The sequence below is a fragment of the Sporothrix brasiliensis genome (assembly GCF_000820605.1).
Source record: "Sporothrix brasiliensis 5110 chromosome Unknown Cont17, whole genome shotgun sequence".
Taxonomy (NCBI): domain Eukaryota; kingdom Fungi; phylum Ascomycota; class Sordariomycetes; order Ophiostomatales; family Ophiostomataceae; genus Sporothrix; species Sporothrix brasiliensis.
The window spans coordinates 3,244,889-3,258,585 of NW_024467136.1; the positions used below are offsets into that span (position 1 = coordinate 3,244,889).

At 51.2% G+C, this 13,697-nt stretch overlaps 4 protein-coding genes and 1 non-coding gene across 5 annotated transcripts; 3 read left to right on the top strand and 2 right to left on the bottom strand.

Annotated features, from left to right (window-relative positions):
• Positions 1-700: 700 nt before the first annotated feature.
• SPBR_02289 (meiosis protein) lies at positions 701-3,726 on the bottom strand (the record flags this gene model as incomplete). Its single annotated transcript, XM_040760592.1, has 8 exons — positions 701-855; positions 929-1,043; positions 1,491-1,508; positions 1,563-1,593; positions 1,660-1,781; positions 1,848-2,534; positions 2,625-2,882; positions 3,214-3,726. The coding sequence occupies 8 exons, from the start codon at positions 3,724-3,726 to the stop codon at positions 701-703; spliced, it is 1,899 nt and encodes a 632-aa protein (XP_040620948.1).
• A 1,496-nt stretch (positions 3,727-5,222) lies between these two features.
• On the top strand, positions 5,223-5,305 carry SPBR_09499. Its single transcript has one exon. It is a non-coding gene; the product is annotated as a tRNA-Trp (tRNA).
• A 468-nt stretch (positions 5,306-5,773) lies between these two features.
• On the top strand, positions 5,774-8,247 carry SPBR_02386 (uncharacterized protein; the record flags this gene model as incomplete). Its single annotated transcript, XM_040760689.1, has 3 exons — positions 5,774-5,824; positions 5,896-7,392; positions 7,465-8,247. The coding sequence occupies 3 exons, from the start codon at positions 5,774-5,776 to the stop codon at positions 8,245-8,247; spliced, it is 2,331 nt and encodes a 776-aa protein (XP_040620949.1).
• Positions 8,248-8,799: 552 nt separating this feature from the next.
• Positions 8,800-10,096, bottom strand: SPBR_02861 (uncharacterized protein; the record flags this gene model as incomplete). Its single annotated transcript, XM_040761164.1, has 4 exons — positions 8,800-8,811; positions 8,891-9,595; positions 9,667-9,707; positions 9,988-10,096. The coding sequence occupies 4 exons, from the start codon at positions 10,094-10,096 to the stop codon at positions 8,800-8,802; spliced, it is 867 nt and encodes a 288-aa protein (XP_040620950.1).
• A 2,338-nt stretch (positions 10,097-12,434) lies between these two features.
• Positions 12,435-13,315, top strand: SPBR_03128 (nucleolus protein required for cell; the record flags this gene model as incomplete). The annotated part of the gene is made up of 2 exons (XM_040761431.1): positions 12,435-12,683; positions 12,944-13,315. The coding sequence occupies 2 exons, from the start codon at positions 12,435-12,437 to the stop codon at positions 13,313-13,315; spliced, it is 621 nt and encodes a 206-aa protein (XP_040620951.1).
• Between the last annotated feature and the right edge of the window lie 382 nt (positions 13,316-13,697).

Sequence of the window (13,697 nt, forward strand, 5' to 3'; positions counted from 1 at the left end):
AGCCTCCAAAAAGAAGCTGGGAAGTATGAAAGCGAAAAGATAACAGCAGATGGTACAAACGGCCGGTACCAGTTACCATGCATGACCCTGTCAATTTATAAAACAAAACACAGCAAACTTGGTTCAGAACGTGCTTCGACAAGACCACAATACCTGACTCCCATACACACTGGTATATGAAACATTATCCACTGCCGCCAGATTAATCAACCCTCAAGATTCCTTCCATCCTCGTTGACAAGACATGCCATTTCTTACCGATGCAATAACGTGCAGCGAAAGAAAACATAAAGAAAAAAAACCGGGAGCGATTTTTTGGTTTTCGTAGCTGACAAACAAAACAACAAACATGATAAATAGCAAACAGGTCCCCATTCACATATAAAGACAAACAGCCCGGATTCCAAACACATCTCGCTTGAGACACGTCGGGGCAACATCGCCGTGCTTCCACAGCCTCCAGGACAGGTTTGTAATATCAGTAGAGCCTTTGTATGGCATTTTCAAAGGTGACACAAATGAGAAAACAAAATAAAAAGAAATAATAGAAGGCAAACATTGCAAAAAGTGTAGCATGGAGGACAGTCATGGTCGCAAGATGATGATATACCGGTACCGTTTGCCGAGCATCGTCAGCAACGAGACCCATTGCTTGGCTTCAAGGTGCCAACGATGGCAGCGCCGAATGGCCCGTTGCTGTTTAGTTCGGCACGTACACACGCTGAAGACTTGCGTCGTAGTCAATCTCTTCAAGAGCCGCCATTCTAGTACCACGGTCGAACTGAGAGCGGCGGCGACGTTGTTCATCCCGGTAGTACTGGCTGAGATGGGGTGTGAAGAGACCTGTGCCAAATTCTATTAGTCAATGCGGGATGCATTATAAACTATGAAGGGATGGCCAAGCCAATGGTCATTTTGTGTCACTAACCAACGTGCTCAGCATTCTCGCAGCTCCGCTTCATCTTGGACGGATTGTCTGGTCCGGGGAACTCCTCTTCACGGCCAGCAAGCTCGGGGTTGGTCCCACCTATGGTGTAGTAAAGCTATACACAGAATGATTAGAAATTCTCTCTCATTCCATTGTAGTACTCGTTCCAGAAACCCTTACCTTAGGACGGTAGTGGGGTGATTCGAGCATCACGGAGCTGTTTCGAAACTTCTGCACAAGGCAATCTCTACCTTGGATGGCTATGGTCCGTTAGTTTGTTGATATTCATGCCAAGCAAACCCGTCATTCAACAACGTAAGTATCTTACTAGCATAAGAAATCTCAGCAATTTTGTCGCTCCGGAAACAGTTCCTACATGATCGTCAGCTGGTCGCCCGAGGAAGATGAAATAGAGAGCTGCTCTTGTTCTCACCAGCGTTGGTTGTCCCTCGCATTAGCAAACTATATAGTCTGATTAGCAAGAAAGACGTAAATGACAGGAGACGGAAAGATACCCGCTTGGGACGAGATATTCGTCTAGTAGATGCTGCCATTCACGTACATCGATGATATCTAGCGGCTGTTGTTTGTCAGTATAAGCTCAAAGCCTGTAGAGTTGATTGGGCCGACTTACATCTGCAAAATTGATGAACGCATATCCGACACTTGAGATTGGTTAGCATAATGAAACAGTAGTTTTGGCATACATGGACAAACACAGCACAACTTACTTGCAATCGTTTGCGAAATCAATTCGCAAGTACATAAAGTCGTACTTGCCCCAGCTCGATTCGTCGATGATTGCCTTCAACATCCGCTGGTCGACCTTATTGGGAATGTTTCGGAGCATAATCTAGAATTTGATCAGCCCATGTATTCAATAGGCGGCTCAATGTTCCCAGCGTTTATCGAGACTTACCGTCGTCCGCACATCAACACCATCGCGAATACGCTTGACATCCACTTGGTTATGATGGCCGTTGGGGCCAAACTGCATCGACCTATCCATGCGCATTACGCCGCGACGGTTGCCATAACGTACCATGGGACCACGTCTCTGTCCGCCGTCATATCCTTGATGAACAATGGTTGACATGGGCGTCCCGGGAGGAAAGACAATGGGGGCTCCGGCCATTGGTCCCATTCCGGCCATGCCTCCCGTAGTTCCCATTGAGCCCATTGGCCCCATTGGCCCCAAGGTGCTCATGCCTCCCATGCCTCCCATGCCTCCTATGCCTCCCATGCCTCCCATACCTCCCATTCCTGAGCTCGTACCATTGAATGGATCCAGGATAATTGGGCCAGTGGTGCCGTATGGGTTACGCACCACCATGTGGACGAGGGCAACCTGCTGCTGCGGCGGTCCGCCGATGCCTGACGTTGGAGGGGTTGGCTGATGTCTGGCTGGAACCATGGAGTTGGAACCATGTTGCATCGCCATCTTTTGGGGCTGCATGCCTTGTTGCCCTTGGAAACTCGCAGTGTTGTTGTCCGGCGGAGGGTAGCGGCCAGGAGTAGGCATCGGCGTCGTAACTCCGTCGTTCGGAGGCGCCGCTCGCCCAGTGTGTCCATCAGGCTGGTAAAAGCTCAGCCGGATGTGGAGGCCCTGTTTTGTGTAAAGTACTCATCAGCTTATCAATATCATTGAAAATGGGCTGGTTGTAATGTGCTCGCTGAGATGCTATCTCGCACTTACATCAACAATGACGCCATTCAATTTCGACGCCACATTCATGGCAACAGTACAGTCAGCGTATTCAATGATCGCTTTGACAGCACCCTCCTCCGACCGAGGATCCTTCTGGAAAGCGAAAAGATCTCCCTCGGCCTGAAGCAGCTTGAGCACATGGGGCTCGACCTGGGATAATTCCATAGGAGCATTGTGGAGAAGAACAGCAAGCATATCCAACTGGCCCTCATTCGCAGCAGCAAACATGTCACTGGGCATAGCAAGCTACAACACATATTAGAACGAGAAGTGTATGAGTGCGTTGTAAAAGGTGAAAGACATCAACTCACCTGCATGAAGTCAGGGGGGGTCATGAAAGTCGACGACCAGCCGGGGCCACACAAATGGACGTTTCTGTGGCAGGTGATCGCATCCCGAATGCTGTTATAATGAACGTACACCTTTGAGTTTCTGGAGCAAATGGTCTTGTGTGCACCCCCAGCTCTCGTGAGCGACGTAAGTCTCTATATTCAGGCGCTGATTAGTATCGGCTTGGTGAATAGATTGAAACTTTATGTGGGTATCAGCTGGGACCGATGAGGGATATAACACATACACCGATGAATTCATTAAGTTCAGCGGCCCCAAGTTGAGTCGAACATGAAAACTCGACACATCGCGACAAGAAGATTTCAGTGCTCAGACTATTGGAAATCTGGCCAGGAATTGACACTTGAAGGTCTTGCCCTTCGGCTGCTTGGGGATTACCCTCAACAGATCCGTTCGAAGACAAGCTATCATAGAACGGGCGGAAGCTAGACGCGGCAGCAGACAGCTGTTGGTTCGACTTCATCTTTGCCTTGGACGAAGGAGTGACAAAGGGGTCTTTGTCCGCAGACATGTTGGTGGCACGGAAGCCACCACCGCTACTATGAGTAGGCGAGAAGACCAAAGTGTCCTCGCGATCGGGTGTCTGGATGAGCTTGGACGTGGACTTCACCGAACTGGCGTTCGGTGAGAATGCGATGAGGCGAGAGGATGGAGTACCAGTAATATTTCCGGCGTCAGCACCGCCTCCGGAGACAGAACCCGGAGACGATTGCGAAAACTGGTCGCGGAACTGCGACATGGTCGAAGGACCCGCAGCCATCTGACGAAATATTTCACTATTAGCTACCAAAGACACACATAGTGTTCGACGTTGATAGTCTCCGAAAATGACAGTTGGAAATGGCTCAGATAAGACTTACCAGACGTCTTTAGGAAGAGTAGGTGATGATGTTCGAAAGGGACCGAAACACGCAGAGTCAAAAAGGAAGCACAACGAAGTTGAAACGGGAAATAAAGCCACAACACAACAGGCAAATGCAGCTGGCAAGTCAAAAAGAACCGCCAAATGCAAGATGATGTGAGTCAAAAACAAAAAGAGACGTGAAGCGAGGTCGATAGAGGTGGGAGAAGAAAGGAAAGGAGAGCCGGGAAAGCGGACCTGGTGAGTGGGAAAAACAAAAAAACAAGTCAGTCCTGGGGCATACAATTTTCTTGAAACAGGAAGGTGCGAACGCGTCTTAACAACAGAGAGAGAGGAAGTTGCGAGCATGTCCACAGCAGGAAGGAGCGACCTGGTTCTCTAAGTTTTGGGAAGGCACGCGCTGGTCGGTCGCGACAAGGTCCAGTCGAGGAAGGAGCGAAAGGTGGCATGGCCCTTGGAGAATGTCCCTCAGAAAGAAGCCTGGCTCTCGTCTTTTGCCAGTCAAAGGGACATCTCATATCATCAAGATATTCACGGGGCTTAACGGGGTGGTATTCGTGGCCTTTCAGACCGTTTACTTTGCGGTTCGACGGCATTGGAGCGTCACGACACATTCAGGAGCCTGAACCTTGCGTGCGATCTAGTTGACAAAATTTTACATCTCACTCACAAAACACTTTGACGGAGAATACGATAGAATATGTATTAGCAGTCGGGTGTTGCACGATAGGAGGGCGGCCTTTAAAGGTTGTCTCTGGCAATAGATACGTCATTTCCTTGTTTTTGTGATCTCAACATGATATGATGCGACTGGATGTGCATCACAGTACGCGGCTCATTTCCTGTAGTAAAAAGATAAACGACGGAGTAGGCCATAGCAAGCAGGAATAGGACAGGAGATACACCTATACTTACATTATTTATTGTTGGGGTTCTACGTTCTTTCAGGCAAAGAGGGAACTTGTTGTATACCATTCTCGGTTGGTATTCTAGCTCCTTTTCTTTCTACAAAAGAATATTGTCAGTTTTTACTTTATACAACAGGAATGGGGCCAGAGTATGTGAGTAGCTTCATTTAGATTTATTGAATGTGCCCCAGACCTTTACTTTCCATGAGCACGTAGTCATGAGTCTTTCATTGCCAGTCCCATAAATAAATAAAGAAAAGGTGTGTGTGTATTTTTTTTTTTTTTTAAAAAAAAGGAATAAACAGAATTGTGCTATTTAACTCAGAACTTTTGATTTTTCTCCTATGCAAAAACTATAGAAAAATCACATAGTGTACAGTATTATTTCCGTATGCGCGCATAATAATGACCCGGCCGGTGTTGCTGGCTCATAAGCCAAGATAGCGGAATCCATGCGTATGCAACGGACCAGTGGCGCAATGGTAACGCGTCGGATTCCAGTAAATGGTGCTTCCCGAAGATTGTCCGTTCAATTCGGGCCTGGTTCAAGTCAGTTATTTTTACCTCCAAAAGCGTGATTCTTATTTTTTTGCGTCTTTTTTTCACTGGCCTTTTCTTGGAGCCGTCTTCTCGACGGGGCACAACTCCATTTTAGCCTCCACATCAAACACTCCCGTAAGTGGAGGTTCCTGCCAGTTTGGTGGTGGGACCGTTGCATTTGAAGGTCACGTGCATTTCCCCGCCTGGTCCACATGAAAATGATAGAGAGCTTTGGAGCTGTTTTAGATTGGTGGCAGCCTAGCGGCTGCTGTCCCTGCCCTTGTATCGAACTTGACATGGAGCAGCTTCCTTTTTATGTGACGACGACACCGACTCCAACCACGACATCCGATTCAATCTACCACCTTCGTTCTTTGCCCACTACATCCTAGGATAGATGGTTCAATAGACGCTGCTGTCGAGCGTGGCCCAACACAGGCGCTAAAGTATTTCCTGCCGCACACATCCATGCGACCATGCCGCGGCGGCCGCAGGCATACGATGACTACGGCGTAGCCGTGCAAGATGTAAGTTTTCTACAAGCACCAAAGGACTTGCCTTGAAGACCGGATATTGACCTGCGTGATTTGCCGCCAAGATTATCTTGTCTTCCTCCGACACCGACTTCATCGACCAACTTATCCCAGTCTTACGTGATGCGACGACCAACGGCAGCCGGCCGGTCAACCTGACGCAAAGCCTGGCGCAATATGTCGACGACCGTGACGCCGAGATCGAGACAATCGGTCTCACGAAGCACGAAGAGTTTCTAGGCTCCGTCAACCAGCTGCAAAAGGTCCGCGAAGGCACCGTGGCATTGACGGCCGAGATCCTCGAGCTCAACCAGTCCATCCAAGCGAGTACTGAGAAGCTTGCAGAGCAAAAGCGCAATCTCGTCGACACCCGGGCGGTCCGACAGAACATCTCTGATGCAGCAGACGCTCTGCGCGAGTCGCTGCGGATCCTGCACGCCGTCAACCACGCGCATGAGCTAATCCGCAAGAAGAAGTACTATGGGGCACTGAAGTCTCTCGAAGATCTGCAGAATGAGCATCTGGTGCCCATCATCCAGAACAAGTACGCCACACAGCACCAGCTGGCCGACCTGATCCAGCGCTCGATCCCCGCGTCGCAAAAGACCATCTCCGAGGCGGTCATGACCGACCTCAACACATGGCTGTACCGCGTGCGCGAGACTTCGCAATTCCTGGGCGAGGTTGCCTTTTACCACACGGACATTCGCCGTACGCGAATGAAGGAGCGCGTCGAGCAGAATGGGTTCTTGAAGCACTTCAAGCTCAACTCGGCCATCGAGCTGGTCTTCGATGAGAGCGAGGAGTTTGACGTGCTCGACAACGACGAAGTGAACGTTGACTTTACACCGCTGTTCGAGGCCCTGCACATCCACGACGCCCTTGGCCAGAGCGACAGGTTCCGTGCCGACTACGCAGCAACACGGCGACAGCAAAAGGATCTGCTCATGCCAACGTCGGTAAAGTTGGAGGACGATGATGACGGCTCGTCACTTAGCAGTCTTCTTGAGGGTGTTGCAGGCTTTGCCATTATTGAAAAAGCCACCATGCGGAAGGCACCACAGCTGCGGTCGACGGTTGATGTGGACGAGCTATGGGACTCCATGTGCCAGACAGTCATCAATCTCATCACGAAGGCTCTCCGCGACGTTAACAACGCCGAGGTCCTCTTGAAGGTCAAGGGCGTCATTGCGTTGTTTATCCAAACCATGGAGGGTTGGGGTTACTCGGTCACGATGCTAGACAACTTCTTGCTCCGGTTGTTTGACAAGTACGCTGAGCTCCTGAAGCGGCGCTTCAGCGAAGACTTCCAGGAAATAGTGTCAACCGACGACTACATGCCCATGACGATCAACACCCTTGAGGAGTACGAGAAGGTTGTCAATGTCAGCTGGTTTACGCAGGAAAAACCGTTATCCGAGTTGACATTCCCCTATGTCCTGCCATTTTCTCAGATGTACCCACTCTGCTGCATTGACATCCGCAACTTTCTTAACCAATTCTACTTTTTCTCCGACGACCATTTCCAGCATGCTAGCGTCATCGACGAGACACTGCGCAAGGTAACCCCCCTCGCACAAGTTGAAGGAAATATAAGGAACCGCAAAGTCGTATGGTTGTTGCTAACGTTTTAGTCTCTGGATGAGCTTTTGAACGACAAGATCTGCAAGTCTCTTGTGGAACGGTTAAGCTCCCAATACCTTGGCCAGATTGTGCAAATTCTGATCAACCTGGAGCACTTTGAAACGGCTGGCCAAGAGCTAGAGCAGCTACTGATCCGGGCACGTTCGTCGACGTCGGCTGGTGGGCCTGTCAGTTTGACGGCCACAGAGCAATTCCGGAGCAACAAAAAGACGGCCGAGAAGCGCATCTTTGAGTTGGTCAACTCCAAGATTGACGATCTAGTGGATACGGCTGAGTACGACTGGATGGCCCCGACACCGCAATCGGAGCCGAGCAACTACATCCAGACACTCACCCGGTATCTGTCCAACATTATGAGCTCAACATTGCTCAGTCTGCCGCGAGAAATCAAGGAGCTCATCTACTACGACGCTCTGAACCACGCTGCAGACCGCATTCTGATGCTCCCCTTGGCTCCTGAAGTCAAGTACATCAACCCCAACGGTGTCGCCGACCTTGCGCGCGATGTCCAGTACCTCACCGAGTTTGTAGGCAGCCTCGACAACGCATTCATGTTGGAGCAGAACCTGGATGAGTTGCAGCAGTCTGTGGCTTTGATGCAGGCCGAGAACGCCGACGAGTTTTACGACATCACGACGCGGAACAAGAAGTTTGGCCGTGTCAATGCCCAAAACGGTGCGATCTTGCTAGAGAAGGTGACACACGCCGTGGAGGGACCGAACCGGGCGGCACAAGGCTTGGCCAACTTCTCGAGCAGATTTGGTTTACGGTGAGCGTTGCTGCTCTGCTGCGCCATGATATCAATGACCTGTCCTTGTACCCGGGAGTGTAAAGTTCGGAACAGCTTTTTGTATATACTGTTCTTATATAGCGTATTTGTTCTTCTATTTCGAATTGCTTCCTTGTCTTTGGAAAGTCAGATTATGCGTTGCAAGATAGTGGATGATTTTGACGTGCTCAAAAAATGAAGTATGCAAATGTGAAGAAATTGCTAACTCTTCTGAGTAGAGCAGTTGCAGATACACTATAATAGCCAAGACGAAGAACACCGATGTAGTATTGGAATAAACGGTCCAAGAACATATATTTTCCTCTTGCCCAATATCCATCTTAAAAAGAATACAAAAAATAACTTTAGGACAAGAAAGCAAAAGTGAAAGATGAAACATTGATATCGCGAGGGAATAGAAACCTAAAACGTGAAGGAAAATAGTGTAGAGGTTGAACGGGAAAACAAGGAACGTGAAAAAGGAAAAGGAACCGCTCGCCACTATTCCCAACAAGCACAAACGGACAATTCATGGCAGCCCTATGTTTCCGCCTTATTATGCGCCGCCCTGTATATGTTGGTCAGTTCATATACCAATTATAAATACATAAAGTACAAGGCGCCTAGAATAGTCTTGCATTACGTACCTGGGGAGGAGGCATGGAATACGTGTTGTACATGTTGGGGTCCATGTCCGCATACATTGGCGCCTGGCCCTGGCCATAGCCGGCTGGAGCACCTGTTTGGCCCTGCACAGGATACATACCAGGCTGCCGGTAGTCAGCCTCACCACCCAGAGGATGCGTGCCCATGGACGCGTACTCGGCGAGCGCGTGGTTGGCTCCTGGGATCTGTTGGCCGGCACCGGCGCCGCCAGCAACGCCCTGCTGGGCAGCCGCCGCTGCAGCCGCCGCCGCGGCCGCCGCAGCGGCAACGTTCGCTGATGCGGCGTTGGCACCAGCGGCCCCGCTTGGGTTAGAGCTGCCTCTCTTGGGGTGGCTCGTGGCCTCTTCGCGGGGAACAATGTCAATGAGGAAGTCAAACATATCGGACTTGGCGAGTGCGGACGCAATGTCGGAGCGCTGGAGGGTGCGGCGCTTGTTCTCTTCGGCGTGGATCCAGGCGCGCATGGTGAGCTCCGTGATGAAGATGTCGCAACCCTTGGCAAACAAGATAGGCGCCTCGGCAGAGATCATCTTGACTTCGGGGTCGGCCTTCATGACCTTCTTTATACGGGCGAGGGGCAACTGGTGCAACTTGTAGTCATGTGTATCGCTCTCGAGGTGGTTGATGGTCTGCTGCCAGTACGTCGTGAGGATGTCCTTGTACGGACCCGTGAGACCTTGGTGGACCTAGATCCGGACAATAAGCATTAGTTGTGAGCAACGGCAAATGCAAAAATTGGGATCGAGTTGGGACGCACGTTGGCCCATGGGCCTGTGTAAAGCTCCGAAGGCGCATAACCTTGTTGGGAGAGCTGGAAGGTATAGTTAGTATCGGCAGCGTCGAAAGGGACGATGGCGCATCCAATGTAACAGCTCGCAATGCTTGCGCAGTGAGAGGAGGGAGGAGTGGGACACGAACCGCAGCGCTGGCGCCTAGAGTACATGCGAAATCGAGGGTTAGCACATTGGTCGCATATGCAGATGAGAGGTCGGCTGGCACGGGACGGGAAGGGCAGAGCAAGGCCCATTGACCGCGATCCAGGGCGATCAAAGAAGAAAGTGTATGACAAACGACGTACCGTAATGGCCGCCATGGCTTGTATCGTACACGGCTTGCTGGGCGCGTCCGGCCTGGCCCTGGGCGTTGCCCGGGGTGGCGTTGGCAGCGGGTTGGTTGTTGGCGTCCATGGCCGACGAATTGGTGCGCGTGCGCGACGATGGTGATTTGGAGAGGCGATGCGCAAAGCAGAGGATGCAGCGATGATGGATGGGCGACGACGCCAATGGGTCGATGCGGTGTTGAAGACAACGAAGAAAGCTTGCAAGAAGCTCCGGGCCGGTTTTCGGTGGTCGTGGAGGATAATGTTTCTAGTAGTGGGGGTTTAGTTGGCTGGCGCGTGTGGCTGGGCTAGTGTGCCTGGAATGGACTGCAGCACGAGTGACGGGGCGACGAGGTGTGAGGCGCGAGGAATATTGCGCGGCAAAAAAGACGGCTGAACAAAGTCGGACTGCGACAGAGTCTATTCTGTAACGGATTTGTAAACGCAAAAATACAAAGAGCTTCCAATTTGTGTGATTTTTCTTCTCCCGGGTGAAAACAGAGATAGCAATTAGGCGACAGGCGGACCAAGCAGGCGGCAGAGAAAGGTTGCGCGAAGACTACTGAAAGAAAATAAATAAAACAAAGAACAAAGAACAAAAAGAAAGCAGAAGACGCAGAATATCACAGCTCTCAGAAAACGTCAGCGGTCATGTGAAGGCTGGTAACGTGCCCGCTTGCTGGGAGGGGAATAGGCTGGCTGCACAGTATGCAGGTGACAAGGCAGGTGCGGATGCGCGCCCAGTTTTGTTTACTTCGCGATCCGGCCTAGCGGGGTCGCCGTGCCTCGTTGTTCCTTCCTTGTTTGTCAAAGCTGCCAGGCAAGGCCAAGCAAGGCCCGGGAAGGCTCTCAGAGCTTGGACGAGGGGAAAAGGTGGGCGCCTCGCCGCTTGCTTCTCGTTGGTTCAGAAGTCGTGTCCTCCACCCCGTTTCGCCCGCCATCTTGGTCAGACTGGGGTCGACCAGGGCCGCTCGCTGGGACAAAAGACCAGACCAACGAACCCGTTTTTTCGTTTTTGACACCCCTTTGCTGGCTCTTGATTTGCTCCTTCCGCGGCGCGGCCTTGATTGGCGGAGTCGGGTGATTGGCCAGTGATGAAAGAGCTTCGCCGACAACAACGAGGATTGGACGAATCGCTGGTGGAGTCGTCGGTCGTCCTTGCCATTCGTCTTGCCGGATTTTACTTTCTTCAACAAACACAATGGGAAGGAAGATGTGCCAGACTACCGGCGCATTGTGAAAGGCAACGGCGCACTTGCCCGGTCTGGTTGGATGGAGCACGCGCACTCTCCTTCTCTCACTTGCGCCCCTCGGTGGCCCGGTCGTGCCTTCCTCGCGGGGGAGGAGTCGTGTATTTTGATTGCTCGACAAGGCAGGGCCCGTCCACAAATGGAGCCACTCAGCTCTTTCTGTTCAGTTTGCCCATTTCTCTCAGGTGAATAATACAAACTGGCCCCGAAATTCAATCAAGCCATTCGTTGGTCGCGACCGGACGAGCCAGTAGAAGAGACGGATAGCAGGACACCGTGCATGGTCGAGGCATTGGGGGATCGAAAAGTAGTGGGCAGAATAGAATGTGAAGCAAATTATGACGAAATGACGCACCTTATTTTTTGACTGGATGAGTTTATTCCAGAGTCCGTTTTGCGTGTATTTCTCAAAGATGGTCGACTGTTCTAGGAAGGAACGCAATCGGTGATGTATAAATAAAAAATAAAATAGCAAATAAAAGGAAGCACGGGCTCCTGTCTTCGCGCTTGTTTTCTGGATCTCTTTATCTTCCAAAGCTGTGAATGAGGCAGGATTCGACAGGTAACGAAAAATAGGGTCCGGAAATTCAAGAACAAGACATCCCAGTATATAACGTTTAAGATTTGCGGGTGGGGGAAAAGCTTGCAGCGGGCGCAGGCGTGTGGGAGGGCGAGGCGCAAAAGGATGTCTCTTACGTGTTTGGGTGTCTTTTTCTCTGCATTTCCTCGTTGCTTTTCCGCGCAAGACAACAAAAGCGGTCAGTGAAATGTGAATGGCTGGTTGGGCATCAGCCGCCGCATTGTGGGCCTCCAACGTAGTCGGACTGTGGTGGCCTCGCGCCTGTGCCCAACCCACCCCGCGGCGTGCCGGTGTGGATCGTGCTGTCGTGCCAGCACAGCAGCGACGGTGGGCATCTGACAGCCAGCAAGCATTACGTTGTACGTCGTTGTACTGGTGGCAGTGCGATGTCGTCGCCTTGTTTATCAGGCATGATTAGTCACTTTCAAACTGATTTTGGCGTACGCGCTAGTACCAAGATGACTAAGTTAAGGTCCCCACTTAATTTCTTCAGGGACAACGAAAAAATTGCTGCAATGAAGTGTCCGAGTTGCGTGTCTGCTCTTCCAGCTCTCTTTCCTCTCTTCTTTTTGCATGTTCCATCCACAAACACAACCATGGCGACAACAACTATAGAAGATCTGACCGAAAGTCAGATCGACGCCCTCTTTTTGGAGGCTGAAGAAAGGCTAGCTGAAAAGAACAACGCAGCCGTGTTGGCAGCTCACGGCCGGCCTTTCCAAGTCTCCGTTGCCAACGAGGCCAAGAAGGCGGCCGAAGAGGCTGCAGCCAGCAAAGAGGTCGCGGCCGGCAAGACGGACGGCGTGACAATCCGTGTCGCGCAGCTCGAGAAGAAGAAGAACAAGGTACGTTTACTTGATGGTTGTTGATTGTCCTTGCTTTGTTTCCGCTTTGCGCCTTCCAACGCACTGCATGAAAAGATGAAAACTATCCCAATAAAATTGAGGCATTGGGTGATCTCGTTATGGGTGACCCCTTGCAAACACATGATTTTATTCTTTATCATAGTTACTCTGATCTGTTTATTTTGTACTGTTTTTGCAGTTCTTTGTTGTTTTGACACGTTTCACCAACAAGACACTCGAAACTAACTGCTTGGTAAAAGGAACCTGACAATGCTGGCCCCGACTGGTTTGGCCTGCAGAAGACCGTCCTGACGCCCGAAGCTAAGCGCGAGTTCCAGATCCTGCGCATGCGTGGCATCCTTGACCCGAAGCAGCACTTCAAGAAAGACAACCGCAAGAACATGATTCCCAAATATTCCGTGTTTGGCACCATCCTGGAGGGCACGGCCAAGGGCGAGCGTGATCGCCTGACGCGCAAGCAGCGCAAAAACACCATGGTCGAAGAGGTTCTGGCGTCACAGGAGTACAACCAGCAGTTCAAGCGCCGGTACAACAAGATCCAGGAGAAGAATGCCAGCGGCAAGAAGGGCTTCTACAAGAAGCTTGTTGCTGGTCGTCGTCGCCGGCCTTGATATGGCCAACGACTGCTGCCTCGCTCGAATCGCTCTTGGCTTTTCTTGACCACTTGGAAAGGCCAGGACGTGCGGCGCGAGGCGTCACCCCAGATCATACAAATAAATTCTGCAGCGAAAGCCAGGGCAGTCCAACGTGCCGCGCCCTGGCAGGCCTTCGTCTAGCCACGTACCCGACTAGGTGTTTCCACACAGGGCCGTCGAAAGACGGAAATCATGCCGAACGAACACAACGGGCTTGCTAGAGAGCTCCAGAGAGCTTTCAACGAAGAGCTGAAATGCCAGCTGTGTTGTCCACGCATTGCAGCGCGGCAAATATGCCTCGCTCGAGCCGCCGTTAGACGGCGAAGGCTCTTGCAGCGGTTCTCAAATTCTTAGCACA